The following is an 18,107-nucleotide window of genomic DNA, read 5'->3' as shown; positions in this document are numbered from 1 at the left end:
ATATAGTTTAAAAGTTAAATATAGATAGTGTAATGGATGTTGATAGACAGAAAGTTGAATGGATGTTGATAGGCAGATTGTTTAATGGATGTTAATGGGATAGTTTAATGGGTAGATGAGTGAATGGTTTGAAGAAGATGAATGGATAGAAAGTTGGATGGAATGTGCCTTATATCCTTGTAGAATGGAGATACACAGAGAGAGTTGGCCTAATTGAGCAGAAAGCAGTTGATACAGGCGCAATCAGTTTAACTAGCTTTTTGATGGGACTTAGTTGAGCAGCTGGAAGTTGATACAGGTGCAAATCAAGTTAATTAGCCCATTATGATGTCATAGTCCCCATACAAAGTCTATGGGGAAAAATAAGCTTGTTTTTTATTAATATCTCAAAAAGTATAAAGTTTACAAAAGTGAAAAATACATTCCTCAAGTCTCCTTTTCAAGACCTACGTTACAAAGTTTGAACGAAGTTTCTACGTTAAACGGTTGAAGCTGAATTAGACGCAGAAATTTGGTGGGAAGAAGAAGAAGAAGAAGAAGAAGAAGTCTTCGGATAACAGAACAGTGCATTTTCATGCACTGTAACTAGGTGACAACATTCATAAACTCTTAATAAAAAAAGTGTATGTTATAATGTACCTCTGAGTTCCTGAGGAGATTTCTGCTGTTCCTCTCTGCCCCGTCTCGTCCTACTCTGTGCTGCCTGGGAGGCGGTGATGGGGTGTCGTTGATGTCCAGCAGCACCAGCTCCTGTGCGAGATCTGAGTAGCTAACTGACCGGCGGCGCAAAGACAGGGGCGATGCCGGTGGGTGCACAGGCCGGGACGTGGAGCGTCCCCTCACCACGTTTGGCTGGAGGCCCTGACCTCTGACCTGGGCCCTGCTGGAGACGTCGCAGTGGCGAACCCTGAAGTCCAGCTGAGGGTCAGGCCGGCCCCTCTCCATCTCCCGAGGGTAGTGATGTGCTCGGGCCTGACAGGGGCTGGTCCCGAGGTATCGAGACGTGGGAGCGCCATACCTGCTGGAGGAGAGGACCTGAGTGCGGTTGTAGCTCAGGGTTTGGTCAAAAGGCCCGTAATGAGTGAGGAGTGATGAGCCTGATGAATATTTAGGTGAAGACACAGGAGACATGCTGCCTTGAGTCTCTGGGTGCAAACAGTCAAGGGGCCAAGACTGTGAAGTAACAGTGAGAAAGTGTTAATAACATTATTATGAAAAAATCAATAACCTGTAGGTGTGGCATTGTAGAATTGCATACAGTAGACTATTCACGTGCACATTAACACTCAAAGGAAGCGCAAACATGTGTCTGACAAACGTGAGGGCTACTGTATGTCTCACATTACACCTAACGGTATCAATTCTGAGAGGAAGTGGAGCAAGGTCACTCTAGACACTCTGCAAGTGGATAATGGAAATTTCATTAGAGAAACGGAGAGAGGGAGAGAGAGAAAGAAAGAGCAAGAGAGCAAATGGAATCTCGTGATGTCAGACAATCTCAGGCTCTGCATATTTCCCATATCATTCAAGGAAACACCCACAGTACCCTATGCAGTATATCTAAAACGTGACTAAACTCTGCAGCAACTCTCCAAGAGAATGATAGGCTACTATCATTGACGTAAATTGTTTCATTAACGCAAATTTATAAACGCATCAGGGGCCGACAAATTATACACCTGTCTTGAGGCAAAATTACACATTTGTATTGTAGACTACTTTAGATTTATCATTTTGCAATATGTATCTAATGTGAGACCTTCAAGCCTGGTACATTTCCCCAACCGAGAACAAGCTTTAAATCCGTGTGTGACTAATAATACGTCTAGTAGCTACTAAGTCTGTTATGTCATTTTGTTTCTGTGCCTGGGGCTCACTATTTCTAAACCTTAAAGGAGTAGCCTAGGCTAGAGCGAAGAGGTTCTCACCTGCACAGTTCCAGTTCATGTTTTTCGAGTAGTTTGTTAGAAAGCCAGTCCAAATTACACTTATTTCTAAAGCGCCGTGTAAACACAGTTTCACTATAAGTTTGAGTTTAAATTGAGGTAGAGAAGGTTCTATCCCACGATAGCTGGAATGTTTGAGGATTTTTCCCCCCTGCAAGTCGGATGCAAGGAACCGCCTCCCAAGCGGTCGCCTTAGCGACGTGAAACACACACGTATCAGCGCGATTACACGTAAGCACGCACACGCACGCACACACGCTATAGGCCTATTTAACTATAATCAACGCACACGAGCGCATGCTCTTCTATTGATTAGACATATGGAACAGATTTTCGTTTCACTGAAACACTTCTCGGAATCATAAGAATATCTTAGGCTATTCATTTTGTTACGGTTCCATTTCAATGGAAAGGTTATAGGCTCCAGTAGCCTACGAACATTTTTTAACCCATCTTCTGGGTCTAATTTTCATAAAAAAAACATAGACATCAAAATACACATGGACAATGTTTTGTGCATGAACCACAGAATTAAAGTCTGGGATTTCTTTTTATTTATGCCTCAAACATCCATTTAGTGATCAGATCGGAAAGGAATGCCCTTTTATACACAGTGATGGTGTCCCTTGGACTCAACTATACCCAAAGGACAGTGCTTTTGGAGTCACCACAAGGTGCCACCAGCAACCATCATTCTTTCATTCATGAAATTTCATTTCACAGGATCAAAACAATTGGCAAAAATTAACATTTTAAGACACTAGTGTGTGTTCAAAAATATTAAACAAATTTGCATTCACATTCTACATTTTTTCTGCTATATGTTACTTAAACACTTTGAATTTGTTTCACATTCACACATTAATACTCTGTAAAAATATGACGAATTGAAAAAAATGTTGCATTGTGGGTGTTTGTGATCGTTACCTTTTTGAAGAACCTCATCAAACTCTAATACAATGCCACACTGTCAGAACAACATCTCAACATTTCAGTGATAACTGTCACATGTTCAAGTGGTTTCTTTTATTGCAAATCACAGTTGCTTCATAATTGGCTATAGTATAGCTGTGTGTTTCATTTCATTGAGAAATTTTACATAAATATGAATCAATCCAGAGAATCACAGCAGACAAACTGGCATCGGCACCAAAGACAAATGTGACGGCATTTACCAAAGGCTTTGGTAGTTGAATTTTTTTTTGCACAAACTAGTTCTATTTCTCAGTCAATGCCCAAATATAAAGCCTTTTTACATAATTATACCAAAGCCTTTCGTAAAACACAACAGAAGAAACAAAAGTGATGATAGAATAGGCATATTCTGCATCTAAAACATTAGATTCACTAGGTTTTATCAATTCTGAGATAATTTTGCCAAGTCACACTTTTTATTGTCCACTATATTTACTTTTGAAATTCTGACACAGTTTGTATTGTTCCTGTTCAATTATTTTGTTCACGTCTAAACCCGATCTGTTTTGATTTGTTGCGTTCTGGGGTTGTCTCATTGGATATCTCCAGCGCCTTCAGACACAGGGCCCCAATAAGAAAAGGCTGATCACTGTGTGATGTCCTTCACATCATTGAACAGATGCGGCTGATGATTCTTCTCGGCAGTGTTTTGGTTTTATTATTGCTTTATGGTGGCGCTTTTTGAATGGATGCTCCGTTTTCTTACGCTGCTCCTTTTCTCCTTGTCTCTCAATTACTTGCCATCAATCTGGGTCCTTCCCACCTCTCTCCTCCCTTGTGTGGTTGCATGAAGGGTTAGGACAAACAGGACAATGTGTGTGTGAGGGTCAGAAGAGCATAGGTCACTCCAAAAATTACCAGAGGAATGAGAGGTTGGAGTTGAGCACCAGAACCAGCCACTGTAAAAAAGAAAGATACAGAAAACAAATAAACATTATCACTCAAAAAAGCGGTAAAGCGGTAAAGGATAGCTATTGATTAAAGATTTTTTTGACAGTTAAAGCATGGTATGTTTTCTACAGTGTTATTTTAAGCTTCATGTAGCAAGCTTACAGTTCATATCTGACATGTTCATCAGTTTGTCTACCTGTGAGAAACTAGCAGATATAGATTGGGTGGCACTATGTCGATTTTAGGTTATTTATTAATTTAACTAATCTATGTTGTGGCCTATGAACTGGATTGTAACATTGTAACATGACATTTTAGTTCATGAATAACAAATAAATCTCTCTCTAACGACCTCACTCCCGACTGTAAGATGGCGGAGGATATATAGCTCAGGTTTGTGTGCAGAGTGGGAGCCTCACCTCTGCAGCTTCTCCTATCTTTCTGGAGCATTCCTGTGACACAGCTACACACTGGTCCCCTCATCTGGCTGGTGCACATCTGTTCACAGCCTCCATTGTTGTCTTCACACCAGTCGGTCTCTGAGAACCCAGGTTGCAAAAGCACACTTTTTTTTAAACAAATGTTATACTCACAAACACAAGGTACACAGATAAAAACACACACACACACACACACACACAGATAGATAGAGAGCAAGAGAGAGTCACTGAGTAAATCCTATGTCAACACATGGAAAAGGGACTCTATACCTCTGCGTTTGATGGGTCCTATGGACAGTATCTGCTGTTGCCTGTGTTCAGTTTCTCCTGAGTACATTCTCCTGCTGTGTGGGCAGTTCTGAATGTAAAGAATAAATATTTGTGCATTTGCTAGGGATCATTGCATTTTAGAAGACTGTATTGCTTTTAGGGCTGATCTTACCATTGAACCATTTCTTTACAATGTCCTTGAAGGCAATATGATACTATAAATATTCTGTTTTGTTATAATGTGTGAACATAATGATTAACTGAAGAGAAAACTTTAGTTTTTTAACAGCACAGATATGCATCAACAAAACTTACACATTGTTAACTAAAACTCACCACTTTACATGGTTGGACTTCAGAGTCACAGAGTGTGACATCACAGTGAAGATGAACCTCATCATAGTCACCGATGAACTTGAACACAGTAACATGGAATCGGCATGTAAGAGAGACGCCATTCTCAGCCATGCCAATGGTGTTGTCTTTGACGTTGGGACAGCTGAAACAGCAGTAAGAGTGTCTTCATATGCTACACCTCTCAAGTTCAAGATCAAGCTTCGAACTTCAGAGGTCTATAGTGCTATATAAATGAAACTGAATTGAATTGAGCCTTTAAAAACATGCTTTGTGGGTGTTGCATCCATTCATGGTGCTTTTTTGTGTTATCGATGATCAATTGCATAGTTATACCTAATATCAGATGCAGTGTGGTTGTGTTGTGTTGTTACCCTCTTTCTATGATGATGTAGCGCAGTCGGTCAGTGCTGTAGCGGGAGGGAGTGGCCCAGCACATGTTCACGATGAGGATGAGCTGCCGCGCATCTGCCCCCTCCACGAATACGCCAACGTACAGAATGTCTCGCGTGCTGAGCATGACTTCGCCCTCTCGGTAAGGTTGGCGGTAGGAGGAGTTCTTATAAAGAGCCATTTTGGTGATGAAGCTTCCCTCTTGAGTTGGCAGCGTGAGGTTTATGACACTGTAAAAAAAATAACAAACAAATCTTCAACAAATTCTGTGACTGATATGAGTGAATGAATGCAAAAAGTCAGTGTTTGGTATGGAGGTATACACTACATACATATTTGCAATGTATGATTTTCATTAGTCAACTCAACCGGACCCCCCCCACACACACACACACACACTCTAAGACAGGCTGCTCTGACTAGAAATGTGGCAAACAATTCTGCGGGTGATCACAGATGGTGCAATCAATGCTAGAGCACTTAAACAAGTTTGATAAGCATTAATTTCAAACAAAAATAGCAACACTACAGCTCTCCTGTGGTTGCCATGACGCTATCCATTTGATCATTTGAGACACTCGAACGTGTAAGAGTAAGCCTACTAGTTTCAGTTTAATGGACATAAAAATAGGTTTGTCGTGACTTGATGAGGTGTTCCTTGCCTTATTTATTTTTTCCTCAAAATTTCAATTCCAACAACCCCTCAAAAGCAAAAAAAATCTTCTAACCTTAGCATGGGTCTTAGCACCGTCTCCAGGGAGATCTTGATGTCCAGCTCATAGGCACAGGAGAACTCCACATTGATTGTTTTGTCACGCGTCACAATATTTCCTGTATTGTTCACACTCTCTATCCAGACAGTGTTCTTGTACATGATATGTGTCCCATTAGACTGTTTTAAAAGAAAACAATGATGCACTACACAGCTGATTCAAAAGAATAATGATATCATGACAGTGTTTTTTATTTATATTATCTCTGTGATTGATTTGATTGTGAATTATCTCTTTCTTTGTGACATCCAGAACCATCTGAACATGTGATAGGTAAGTCCCAAGAGTGGTTAGGAAGCTCACCTGTACAATGGAGCCACAGTGACCTTTGGTGTTGTTGATGTGGAAAGAGATGTAGCCCTCTCCCTCTATGGCAGGGCAGTGCTGGTCGTTGATGCGCACATCCTCCCGCTCAAAGCCCAGCTGGAAGAGCCTGCACTTGGATATAGAGACCTCCATCCGAGCATGCTTACATATCACCTCTGCCTGAAGGATGTCATCCTCTCCTTTCCATAGGGCGGTAAAAGGAATAGTTCATCATTTTCATGTATACTCAAAGACAAGGCGCAGGCCTGATAACTACAGCTTCAGCTTTGGTAGAGTTGAACATTTAATATGATGTCATTGGACGTAGAACTCTCAGCACCCCCAACTCTGAATGACTTCCCGCGTCCCTGTAGAGTTCTAATGGAGATGTTCAGTACCCTACCTCGAATTTATTTCCTCTTTGCTAGCGTTTATTGAAGAATTAGTTGCAGAATTTAAGTAGTCCTAACTTGCTTTGTTCTTTGGGGAAACTTTATACATTATAATTGGACATTTCTATAAGACTGTAATTTGACTAATTATTTTAGATCCTGTTTTGCTAAAGCCTTGAGAAGCCATCAAAAGTTAGTCATTTGAATCATCTATAGGCCTAGTGATTGCTATCTGAGGATCCAATTTTCCTTTGATGTAACTTCTTAGCTTCAGAAATGCATTCATATTGTTCTCATCTCACATTTCAGAATCCTTCCGATTCTTCCTAAAATTAGATGATTAATTCTCTATAGAAAATGTGATTCCTTGATGTGATTCCTTTAATCCTAAGGTTCATAGATGTTCTTAGTAGGAATACAACAAATATGCATGTTATGCTCTTCTCCCAATTCTCTTGAGTCATCTCACCTATCTCATTGCTGGGCAGCTCCGGACAACCACACAGGTCTCCTCCATTCTCCTGCTCACACGTGTTGTTTGTGCAGATCTCTCCGGCACAGGGGTCATAGATCCATTCTGCTAAAGACAGGTCCAGTCACAGCGTTAGCTGTCTTCACAACTGAGTGAAGGCACAGGGAATTCTTGTTTGAATATGTCTTTGTAATGCTTATGAATAGATATGGTAATAATTACACGTAAATCTGGAGATGTCATTTGCCTCTAATTTAACAAGATTGTAGGCCTATATTTCATTAATCATCATTAGGTAAATTATCATACAGATAACTACACACATTAGCTTTATAGACATATTGTCACATTGAAAGTTGTAGTGAAAACAGATAAATTACTACATTATTTTATTACTAGGCCTATAGGCTTTCCTAACTCATTTGGCAGAATGACCAATGAAGGAAATGAACATATTCAAATGGAGTAGGCTAGGTAGGCCTAGTTCTACATAAATTAGGCTAAACCCTAACACTTGATGGGCTAGCCTAATAATGGTAATAAAGATACAAATTGTCATTCAACAAAATATGTTAGAATTTGAAGCATTACACAGGAAAACAACTGACTTTACTACAAATCAACATAAGGCGGCATGGCTGGCATGATCACATCACCAGATGACTAGGCTTCCTGCTTGCAGACTTTTTTTTTTTTATCCTCGAGCATTTACCGCCGCAACACCCCAAACTTAGCCTAGAAATCTAGACGCACCCTAGCGGCAGCAAATGTAAATTGCAGCCAGGGTACCCCAAACTATCTGGAGCATAGATCTGGAGACAGGATTTATGAGGAAGTAATGATTTTACTCGTTAACTAGCAACATCTGCAATTTGCTATCAAGCTAGCTGATATAGTTTCGCATGTCAACTCTATTTAACCAGGGGAGGGAGTACCTAGTCTAGATAGCCTACTATCTGGTACAAGGGTTCTTCCGCAAATGAGCCTACAGTAGCCTATACACCAAACTAACTAGCTGAAAAAAGCAGCGAACTAAAGCAGCTTATTAATGGTTTATGAATATGAGAACATTTTTCAAACAGTTTTTCAAACCTCTTACTGGCTAGCTATGTGCTGTTCAGTTCAGTCTTTAGCTAGCTTAATGCAATGAAACTTAAGTTGAACGTTGAGTTTAATGTCAAATCGCAAAGATGTTCAAAGATATTTGCTCATAAAGTAGCAAGCTTTTCTACTATTAAAGATAGTGTCCCATCAGACCACATCCACACAAGTAAGGTCTACTACTTTCAATAGTGGACTTTTATGATTTTTTTATAGGAAGCATCTGGAAACATGGACAAACAGCTCACTGAGTGAAAGTCAACCAAATGTTACATGTTAATTGTTAAAATTTCATCTTTAACTACTGCCAACATAAATCTGACTGGTATGTGGTGCCATCCCCTTACAGCAGTTTTCCTGGGTGATCCACTTGGTCGTGAGTGTGCCAAAGGAGCGGCACGCTTCGGCGTATGCCGCCATGGAGCCGCACACCTGGGCCTTGTGGTGGTTGTAGCAGCCGTCCAGATAGCAGGACTGGTAGAAGGGCCTGGGGTCCAGCAGGCCGTGGCAGGGCTGGAAGAAACCCTTCATCTCAGTGAGCTTCAGGCAGCTGTCCTCAGCCTGAAGGGCTGCCACGGCCGTGTTATCACAGGACTGGGCCAGGGCCACATACTGGGTCTCATCACAGCTAAGCACAGGATGAGAGCAAGAACAGACACAGGTAACATACAATTTTACAAAAATCCATATATATGCACATAATATATCCTGTATAAGTGTGTACCATAGGTCTAGCCTACACAGTTGGGCAGAGTATATGCAGTGTTTACCATACATTGACTTATTTGTGGCGGCCCACCACAATATCAACATTGACCACCACACAATGATTTTCCAGGTTGTACTAAATTGTGCTTAAATCTGATTAGCATCATAACCACGCTGCGCTAATTTGTTAAAAACTGTTGCATTCAAGTTAATTCGGCAACCCTACCACCACAAATAGAATTTAATTTAACACTGATATGGACAGAATATGCAATTACTTTCAAGCAAACAAATATTCACATGGGCACACCAAAACATGCACCATAAAACACACATACACACACATATGCACACCTGTATTGCATGCCATTGGTCTTCCAGCTCTGCGCAAGCTCCAGGGCGCTGGTGGCTGGTTTGCCGCGGGAGGTGATGTAGTCATCGGTGGGGTCACCGTTGAAGTTGCCGCAGAGGCCGCACACCTTGTTCTGCAGCCGGGGCCCCATGGTGATGCTCAGGGTGTTAAAGCGGTTGTAGCGCACCTGGATCTCCTGGGGCGTGTCAATGACCAGGAAGCCCTCTGAGGTGGACACGCGTGTCATCAGGCCCGTGACAAAAGGTACTGTCACAGGGGTACCATTTACCTGGGAAAGAGATAATGAATGTCAGACGTGAATGAAGCTTAGGTCTATGGTAAATACTATAGGAATATTACACACTTTAAATTGAACAGTCATGTCCAAAGTTGAAATAAAACATGTAAATTAGATAAATTAATCCTGAACATAACTATATGCTTTCAGCATTTAATTTAGGTAATACAGAAACTCCTTTAAGTAATTCAATAATTCCTCCGCATTGTTTGAGAAGAGCTTCCAAACCTTGACCGTGCTCCCAGAGATGAGAATGTTCTCCTCATTGATGTACAGGTAGGCGTGTGAGATAGTGGTGAGGTTTGGCGTGCTCCACTTGTCGAAGTTGGCGATGAGCTGGAACGAGAGCTCTGGCAGCTTGTGGCAGATGGTGGAGAGGACAAATGAACAGGAGGCAGGCAAACGGAGAGAGGCGCCGTCGAAGGTCCGGAACACTCCGCCGCCCGAGGCGACGCAGTGCTGGGTGCGTCGGGCGAAGCAGCCTCTCACACCGTTGCGCAGGGTGCACTCCTCCTCGGCCTTACAGCGGCGGGGGTCGCACTGGATCAGATTCCTCCCGATGCACTGGCAGCGCTTGGTACAGTCGCCGTTCCAGAACAGCTGCTTAGGCTGCCACAAACAAGGAAACAAATGCTATGTTGTTGTTTGGCAGTGTTTGCAGTGAGGATAATTCAAATGTTGTGTTGATTTGGCTGGAATACATATGAAATCAGCGATGGAGCTCTGGCAGTGGTCTAAATCTGTATACAAGAAGGAATCCAAACAGGCTGGATCTTGTGGCTGTGGATCCTCTCCAGTTATCCTTATTGGATTGCCTTCATAAACCTTAAAGCTTTATGTCTGTATGATAAATTCCACTCTAAATCTCCCTCCCTCTTTTTTTTCGTCATTCAGGATATTCCTCCCTTAACTTGCTCCCCCATTGGCACTAAGGTACCAATCCAGTTGAACTTTTCCAGTTGGCCTTTGAGTATTTAGCGCAGAACTGTCTCATCCTGGGACCCACCTCGTAATATTTGCTGTTGGTGTAGCAGCCACAGTTCTGACTGAGGATGCAGCTCTTGCCGTTGAGCACATATCCCTGGTCACATTGGCATCCCTCCACACAGTACTGGTTACAGTCACGCTGCCCACGGGCCGGGGCACACTGGGGTTGGCACACCATCATGCAGCTGGCATAGTGACTGTTTGCTGGGCATGACACAGCTGTGAAGGGGGTAGAAGTGAGACTTTGGTCAATGGTCAGTTTGTCAGTTGGATTGTAGCATGCATGTGAGTGAACAATTTACAGTCCATATGAGATATTGCAATATGCTGCACAACCCGTTACCTGTAGAGGGTAATAGACATTAGATATGCATAGACATTCACAAATTCTTCTTCATGTCATCTACAGTTTACAGTGTGCTAATGTAAGAAAATATTGAGGCTGGTGAGATTATAATGTAACATATAGTCCTTCAAATACCTAAAATAACTTCTCCACTTACATATACATTTACACATATACAACTCTGTTGATGTTTCTTACTGCATGGTGTGTTGCTCCTCCAGCCAATGATGGGCACTCCCTGAGTCTGGCAGGTGCTGGCGTAGATCTGGAGCCAGTTGCAGATGGTCTCGCGCGCCCCCTGGTCCAGGCAGGCGTCCTGCAGGCAGCTCTGGTAGAAGTACGGCGGCGGCACCATACTGTGGCAGTGGGCGAACACGCTGCCGCGGTCCACCAGCAGCCCACACAGCCTCACCGCCTCCGGCTCCACGTACTCGTACAGTCCCTCCGGCAAGTGGAAGCGGTTGCCAGGGTTGCCGGCGTCGGTTTCTACGTTGCCGGCGATGTCGACCACTGACACGGGGCCCTCGGCAGACCTCTCCGCGTTCCCACAGCTGGGACACGAGTCGCCACACCCCACCTGGCAGAACGTCTCGCGCTTTGCCCATGTCATGCCCCATTGAGTGACAGTGGTGGTAGAACCAGACAGGGGCACTCCTTGGCAAAGCCCGCAGGTGGCGTTGTAGAGGCTGCGTGGCAGGGACAGCAGCACGCGGGTGTTCCAGTCAAAGGCCACTTTGAGGCCAAAATCTGTCTCCACCATCAGCTGCAGACCGAGGGTGTAGATATTGACCTTGCTCGGGCCCAATTTCAGAGGCAGATACAGGCGCTCCTTATTCACCTGTGCAGAGGGAAAGCACAGGACAAGGGCACATCACATTCCCATCATTTCATTTGGTCCCCGCCCAATGCTTTTTAATCTACAGATTTTGTTAGATCTTTGGTGGGTGGTGTGAACCCGTTCCAAATGCCACTCAGATGGATAATTCTCTGAGGCATGTCCAGCACGCTAACAGATGCTGACTGAAATACAAAACCGCACAGGGCATCAAAGTGAGCTGCTCTCTCGCCTTCTCTATTGTTTAGGCTTGATTAAAAATAACTTTCTGTCATGATGCCCAGAAGGAAAGACCCTTTTGGATGATTTAATTCTAGAAACTTTGAATTGAAAATGAAAATATCTTTTAACGCTTTGGGTACTGTTCTCTTTTTTTCTTCCTTCAGTTCCATTCCATTCCAACTGTTTTTTTTCATCTGACTGCCATGTGCTGGTTCCCTCTTGTTTTTTTTGTTTTTTTACTTACCGTGACAGTGTTCTTGTAGCTCCGTGACACTTCTATCTCATAGCCATACACCTCCAGGACAAAGCCCCGGACCCAGATCGACTGCTGCGTGTCTCGTTCCTCGTTCCGGATAAACAGCTTGAACTGGGGCAGCCCTCGGAGGCGGGTGATGATGGCTCCGAACGGGCCATCATACCCGTTGTCATCGTCATTTTCATTCCCGTTCCTCATGTCACTTGTGTATGCGAACCCAAATCCATCGTCCTCACTGTCGCTTCTGTCATCATCCTCCCCGCACTGCGTGGTGGCCAGCATCAGCGAGCAGCTGCTCTGTAGGTCGAACGGAATGCCGCTGAACGGCAGGAAGTGGCTGTAGCCGGCGACGGCGCACAGCGCCTCGGTGCGCGGCTGGCAGAAGTAGAGGTCCTCGTCCTCCTGGCAGAACTCCTCGGCGTCGCAGGGGGCGAACTGGCAGTAGACGCTGTTGTCAGTACCGTTGCAGAAGCAGCGCTCCTGGCACTCCCAGTCCGTCCAGAAGGTCTCGTTGGTGGCCAGCTGCCGACCCATGTACATGCAGCCGCAGTCGCTCCGCGCCACGCACTGCCCGTCCCGGAGAGCGTAGCCCTCCTCGCACTGGCAGCCCTCGGCACAGGGCAGCGGGCACGGCTCGTCCAGCTCGTCCAGGTTGGTGCAGGTCACTGGGCAGGAGCTGGCGCATTCCTCAAAGTGGCTGTTCTCAGGGCAGGGCAGAGCTGTGAGGGAGAGAGCGAGGGAAATAGATTGTGAGGGAATGGATGGCTTTGGTTTATCAAGTCTTACTCTTTAAATATTTCATATCAAATATCTCAGAGAACTATGGATATATGCATATTAGAAGTAGAGCAGTGGCATTCAGGAAATAGGCTTCGACATGACATGCTTTTGTGGTTTGCACATTGTTAGTCAATAACTGGTGTGAGAGAAGTTTAGAAACATGAACATGCATAAGGTGCATCAGTTAGGCTTACGGCAATTGGTGGCAGTTCGCCAGGCTCCTAAACTGATCTGTGCATCCTGGCAGGCTGAGGCATAGGCATGTAGGGAGGAACAGAGCGCTGAGCGGTTGCCCTCTTTCACACACATGTTATAGAGGCAGTTTCTGAAGAACGGCGAGGGGTTGACGGCCATGTGGCACGCCAGGAAGGAGCTGTTGCCCGGGTCGTTGATGTTCCCGCAGAGCCAAGGGCTCTGGTAGAGCCGCAAATCCACACACATGCGATACAGATCCTCGCAATCCCCATTACACGTCAGGTCATCCGCAATAGCTCTCCAGCCCTCCACAAAGAGCTCAGCTGTCTCTGGTTGCCGCCCGTTGGGCAGGCGCAGGTCGTCGTTGGGGTCGCTGTTGAAGAAGCCACACAGGCCACAGGTGGCATTGTAGTAGACAGTGGAGAGGGAGACATTGAGCTGGCCATGGTGGGAGTAGCGGACTTTTACCAGGCCATTCCAATCTACAACAGTCATGTTTCCCTTCTTGTATATCGTCAGCATATCCACTGGATGGACATAGGGGAGACCCACAGGCTCTCCATTCAGCTGCAGAGAGAGCACAGATTTTCAATTTTGTTTATAATTCACCATTCGACATGAGGAATTCATAACAGTAGTAAGTTAAGACTTCTGTAGTTAATCACCACAACAAGAAGACATAATTATTTGAGATGCATATTACAAACATACAGTGTGTACATATATAGAAGTTGTAAATAGGCACATACACAAACAAATAACATCTTTCATCAACATGCTAAGAGAGGATTTCTCCTGAGAACTTTGAACACCTTGACTCACCTTTGCAGAGTCAAAATCTGATCCACCGATCTGAGCCTCCACGTGACCCACCCTGATGACCACCGGTCGCATCCAGGTGGGGCCTTTATTCACCAGCTTTCTTCCCATCTTCACCTCCACGACAGACACGTTGGCTGACATGACCGCGCACGGTTTCACCAGGTAGAAGGAGCTCTCATCAGGGATTGGCAGCGCGATGCCGTCGAATGTGGACATGACCTGTGTCTGGGACAGGAAGCAGACGCCCTCACGCCGGGGGTAGCAGCCCAGCAGCCCGACCTCGGCCATGCACACTTCCCCCTCCTGGCACGAGTCAGTGAAGCAGGACACTTCGCCGGCCGGCCCGCACACACAGCGCTGGGAGCACTCGCCGCCGTGATCGCTGGCCTCCCCAGCCCAGAAGGTCTCGTTGCGGGTGTAGTAGAGGCCGTCCTGCTCGCAGCCACAGTCCTCGTGGCGGACGCAGCGGCTGCCGCTCAGCACGTAGCCCTGGTCGCACTGGCAGCCCTCGGTGCAAGGGTGTGTGCAGTGCAGGTGGGAGGTCAGCTCAGAGCAGGAGGCGGGGCAGGCGCTGGTGCACACCTCGTAGTGGCTGAACTCAGGACAGTTCAGAGCTGGAAACATCACCAGGTAACAGGAATACAAGTTACAGCAATAAAAGTAATCCAGCTCATAGTGTATAACGTGTTTAGAGATCATAGATTGCAAACATGCAAAGTTCAAAGAATCTGGTATGTAAAGCATGGACACATGGGAAGGGAGGAGGACTTCATTGCTATAACTGTATGCTATGGACATATTTCTGGACAGAAGTGGAACATTGGACATATCTGTGGAATCCTACAGCAGCATGGGTTAAAAATGATTATGGAACCTTACCACAGAATGTGCGTGATCTCCAGGGACGAATGGTAACCCCAAGTGCCTGGCATGCCAGGGCGTATGCTTGTATGGCCTGGCACAGTGTGGTGATGTTATCCCGGTTACTACACATGTCGTACACACAGCTGTACACAAAGGCAGTTGGGTCAACCACTGCACGGCAGTCTCGGAAGGGCCCGTCGGTCTTGTTGATGAGGCCACAGTAGTCCGGCTTGAAGTAGAAGGCCTCGGTGGTTGGGTCACACACACTGCAGTTGTGGGCACAGCCATCTGTGCATCGCCAGTCAAAGTCCTCTGCCCGCCAGCTTCCTCCCAGCTCCACCACGCTCTCTGCCAGCGAGCCGTCCGGCAGCACGGGGTCGTCGGCCGGATCGTCGTTGTAGTTGCCGCACAGGCCGCAGGTGTTGTTGAAGTAAGGACTCGGCAGGGAGATGGAGGCGTAGTGTTGCCCATCATATGTCACCAGGAGGCCGAAATCTGTCTCCAGGGCAACGGCCACGCCCGACTGATACACTCGGACAGCTCCAAGCTGAAGCTGCACTGGAAGTGTCCGCATCAGGCCATCCACCTGAATCATGTACAATAGCCCATACAGGAATTTGAAAAAGAAACTTGGAAAATATTTTGTGAATGCAAAAAAATTGACGATTTCTTTTTAGTGCCATTTTGTTGATAAATGATATTGTACCAACACAATTTATTTTAGACTTGATTTGAGCATATGACAACATTTACTTTAATAAACTTGCATAAATATTCAAGATGTACACAAATTGCAGAAAGCTGCAAATCTTAGAAACATAGCTATACGTATGATTCCAGGATTCATATAGCAAAACAGCCCACAATGTTCTGTTGTGAGCTCAGACAATCAGGAAACAACCCTACCTGAACTGTTCCCAGGCTGCCTTTTGGCAGATTTATCCGATGGCCGTAAACGTCTATAGTGACGTCTCGAAGCCAGGACACCATCGCAGAGCCCCGGTTCTCATTCTTGGCCTCCACACTGAAGTAGGGAAGCCCAGGGCTCTCCCAACAGGGACGGGCCAACAAGTAGGAGCAGGTGCCCTGGAAGTGGTAGAGGAAACCATCGAAGGTGTGGTAGTGGGGGTCTCCGAACACCACACAGGTGCTAGTGCGCGTAGGCTGGCAGTAGTAGGCGCCGTCCAGCTGTTCGCACGTTTCCAGCTGCCCACACGGAGCCTCCTGGCAAAAGACCTCATTATCTATGTCCAGACAACGGCACCGCTGGGAGCACTGGTCTGACAGCCAGAACACCTCGCCCCGTCGGTAGAAACGACCTGGGAAAGAGAGAGAAGGGAAGTGATAAGGTAAACAGCAGTAGGAAATTTCAAGCAATTGCAGACTGTGAGAGTAAAGTATGATGCATGGGCGCTATGTGTATTATCTACCATATATGGTATATATATGGTATATACTATATATATATATATACCATTATAGCTGCACCCATTGGCTGGATCTATCTGCTCTGTGTCAACCCGGAAGAACCATCGGCCAGGATGGTTGACGTTGGTGGTTTGTTCAATGTTCACAACATCATTGGTACGAGAGCCAGGGAGGTTGAAGAAGTGACTCACATCGCCGCCATTAAAACCTGACTGGAGAGGGGAGTTATGGGATATGAGAGGCTGATGCTAAAGAAATGTAGCTGAAAAAGTATAAATGGCTGATTTTTAGGGTTTGCTTACCTGTGCTGTGGTTCCGCCCAGGCCGGTAAGAGGATCTCCTCCACTGGCTGTGCCTGTGCTCCAGGCAATGTCTCCGTAGTTGAACATGGAGAAGAATGTTACTCCATCCGAAATGAGGACGCACTGAAATGTATTCACCTGGCCAAAGGGAAGGGGGAGATTTCTATCAGCTCATAATGTAAATCTTTTAAAATTGTGATGCTTGTGATTTTCATAAACACAGAGCCAGCTTTACCGGAGTGGTCTGGCTGCCTCCATAAAATGTGACCTGATGCCAGGTTGCAATGAAGGCCCAGGTGGCTGTGAAGGAGCCCATGTTTTTATATATCTTGCGGACATCCAGGGTTGCCCTTTCCAGGATGTCTGCCGCCATGGTCTCACGATAGTACACGTCGCCTCGGATGCCATTGTGTACGTCGCCCCAGAGAGGAGCGATGAAGGAGCGACTGTCGCTGAGGGGGAAAGCTTCAGGGGTGAACTGGCTTACTTGTACACCAAAGGAGATCACTCCATTGTTGTTTACCTGCGGGTGGACAAGATAGAGTAGAGCAGATACATGAACAGATGGCAAGATGGGGAAGCCCAATGGAAAGACAAATGGATGGGTTGGCTCCAGTTAAGTATTGTTTCTAACGCTCTACATTTCCATAAGTGAAACTGTCGGCCAAACAAATAAAGACAGGACGGACTTGCATTGGGAGACGTTGGCTCCAATTACGTATTGTCTGAAATGCTCTGCATTTCCATAAGTGAAAATGTCGAGGTCAAACAAATACACTACGGGGACTTACGTAGAGAGAGCGGTAGGGGATGGTGAAGAAGAAAAAAGGGATGAGGAGAGGAATTTCTGGGGAGCTGCCATCGTCCATCTTTGGGGTCTCTAAATCCCTATAGGCCGGTCCAAAGGGGTAGAGGATATCCTGAGAAAAAGCTGGTAGGGGGAGGGATCACAGAGTGTTACTGAAGAGTAACAGCATTGTCAACAAAGCGGAGGACCACTGGCCACAACCTGGTCACAAAAGTCTGGCTGGCCTGTCACCTGATACATATTCACGAGTGACTTTTATCTGTTAAAATCATTGCAGTGTCAGACTAACCTGAAACAGGAGACAGAGTACTTGGTTTGTTACAAAATAGAGGTTTGGGACTTGTTTGTCTTTTACAAGGCCTTGTACATGATGGCTTGATTATCTAACTGATAACTCAGTAATGGCTGAATTTCATTTGCTGCGGTCCTAGGGTTAGCTACACGGCTCTACTGATTGGTCCATTATTGTCCAGTCACAGACAAGGGATGGGGAACACGTGCAACAGGGGAGCAAACAGGGTCCTCACCTCCTGTAGGAGCGAAGACGCTGAAAAGCTGGAGCAGAACGAGTGAAGCACCTGCTCTGACCAT

The 18,107-nt window shown here is 45.5% G+C and overlaps 1 protein-coding gene across 1 annotated transcript; it reads right to left on the bottom strand.

Annotated features, from left to right (window-relative positions):
- Positions 1-270: 270 nt before the first annotated feature.
- On the bottom strand, positions 271-18,107 carry tecta (tectorin alpha). Its single transcript, XM_076274989.1, has 25 exons — positions 18,044-18,107; positions 17,500-17,639; positions 16,944-17,231; positions 16,709-16,846; positions 16,453-16,618; positions 15,885-16,297; positions 14,994-15,564; positions 14,115-14,728; positions 13,292-13,859; positions 12,554-13,036; positions 12,306-12,460; positions 11,203-11,842; positions 10,678-10,877; positions 9,900-10,280; positions 9,376-9,662; positions 8,661-8,941; positions 7,210-7,320; positions 6,346-6,548; positions 5,998-6,161; positions 5,251-5,499; positions 4,859-5,021; positions 4,523-4,610; positions 4,232-4,351; positions 640-1,097; positions 271-282 (listed from the first exon to the last, which is right to left on the bottom strand). Exons 1-25 carry the CDS (start codon positions 18,105-18,107, stop codon positions 271-273), a joined length of 6,957 nt encoding a protein of 2,318 aa, XP_076131104.1.

This window comes from Alosa pseudoharengus, unplaced genomic scaffold (genome assembly GCF_046254945.1).
Source record: "Alosa pseudoharengus isolate Yale_2024_CS ecotype anadromous, Long Island Sound unplaced genomic scaffold, YU_APseudo_1.1 YU_APseudo_1.1_scf_8, whole genome shotgun sequence".
Classification (NCBI taxonomy): Eukaryota; Metazoa; Chordata; class Actinopteri; order Clupeiformes; family Clupeidae; genus Alosa; species Alosa pseudoharengus.
The sequence above is the reverse complement of the archived record's forward strand: the minus strand, read 5'-3'. Positions and strand labels throughout refer to the sequence as shown.

What these genes read in the sequence shown, in the direction of transcription:
- tecta (XM_076274989.1), bottom strand. Translation starts at nt 18,107, where the DNA reads ATGGTCAGAGCAGGTGCTTCACTCGTTCTGCTCCAGCTTTTCAGCGTC. An exon ending in GAGGCAGCCAGACCACTCCG is followed by an intron (nt 16,847 to 16,943) that starts GTAAAGCTGGCT and finishes CCCTTTGGCCAG; the next exon opens with GTGAATACATTTCAGTGCGT. An exon ending in GCGAACTGCCACCAATTGCC is followed by an intron (nt 13,037 to 13,291) that starts GTAAGCCTAACT and finishes TCTCCCTCACAG; the next exon opens with CTCTGCCCTGCCCTGAGAAC.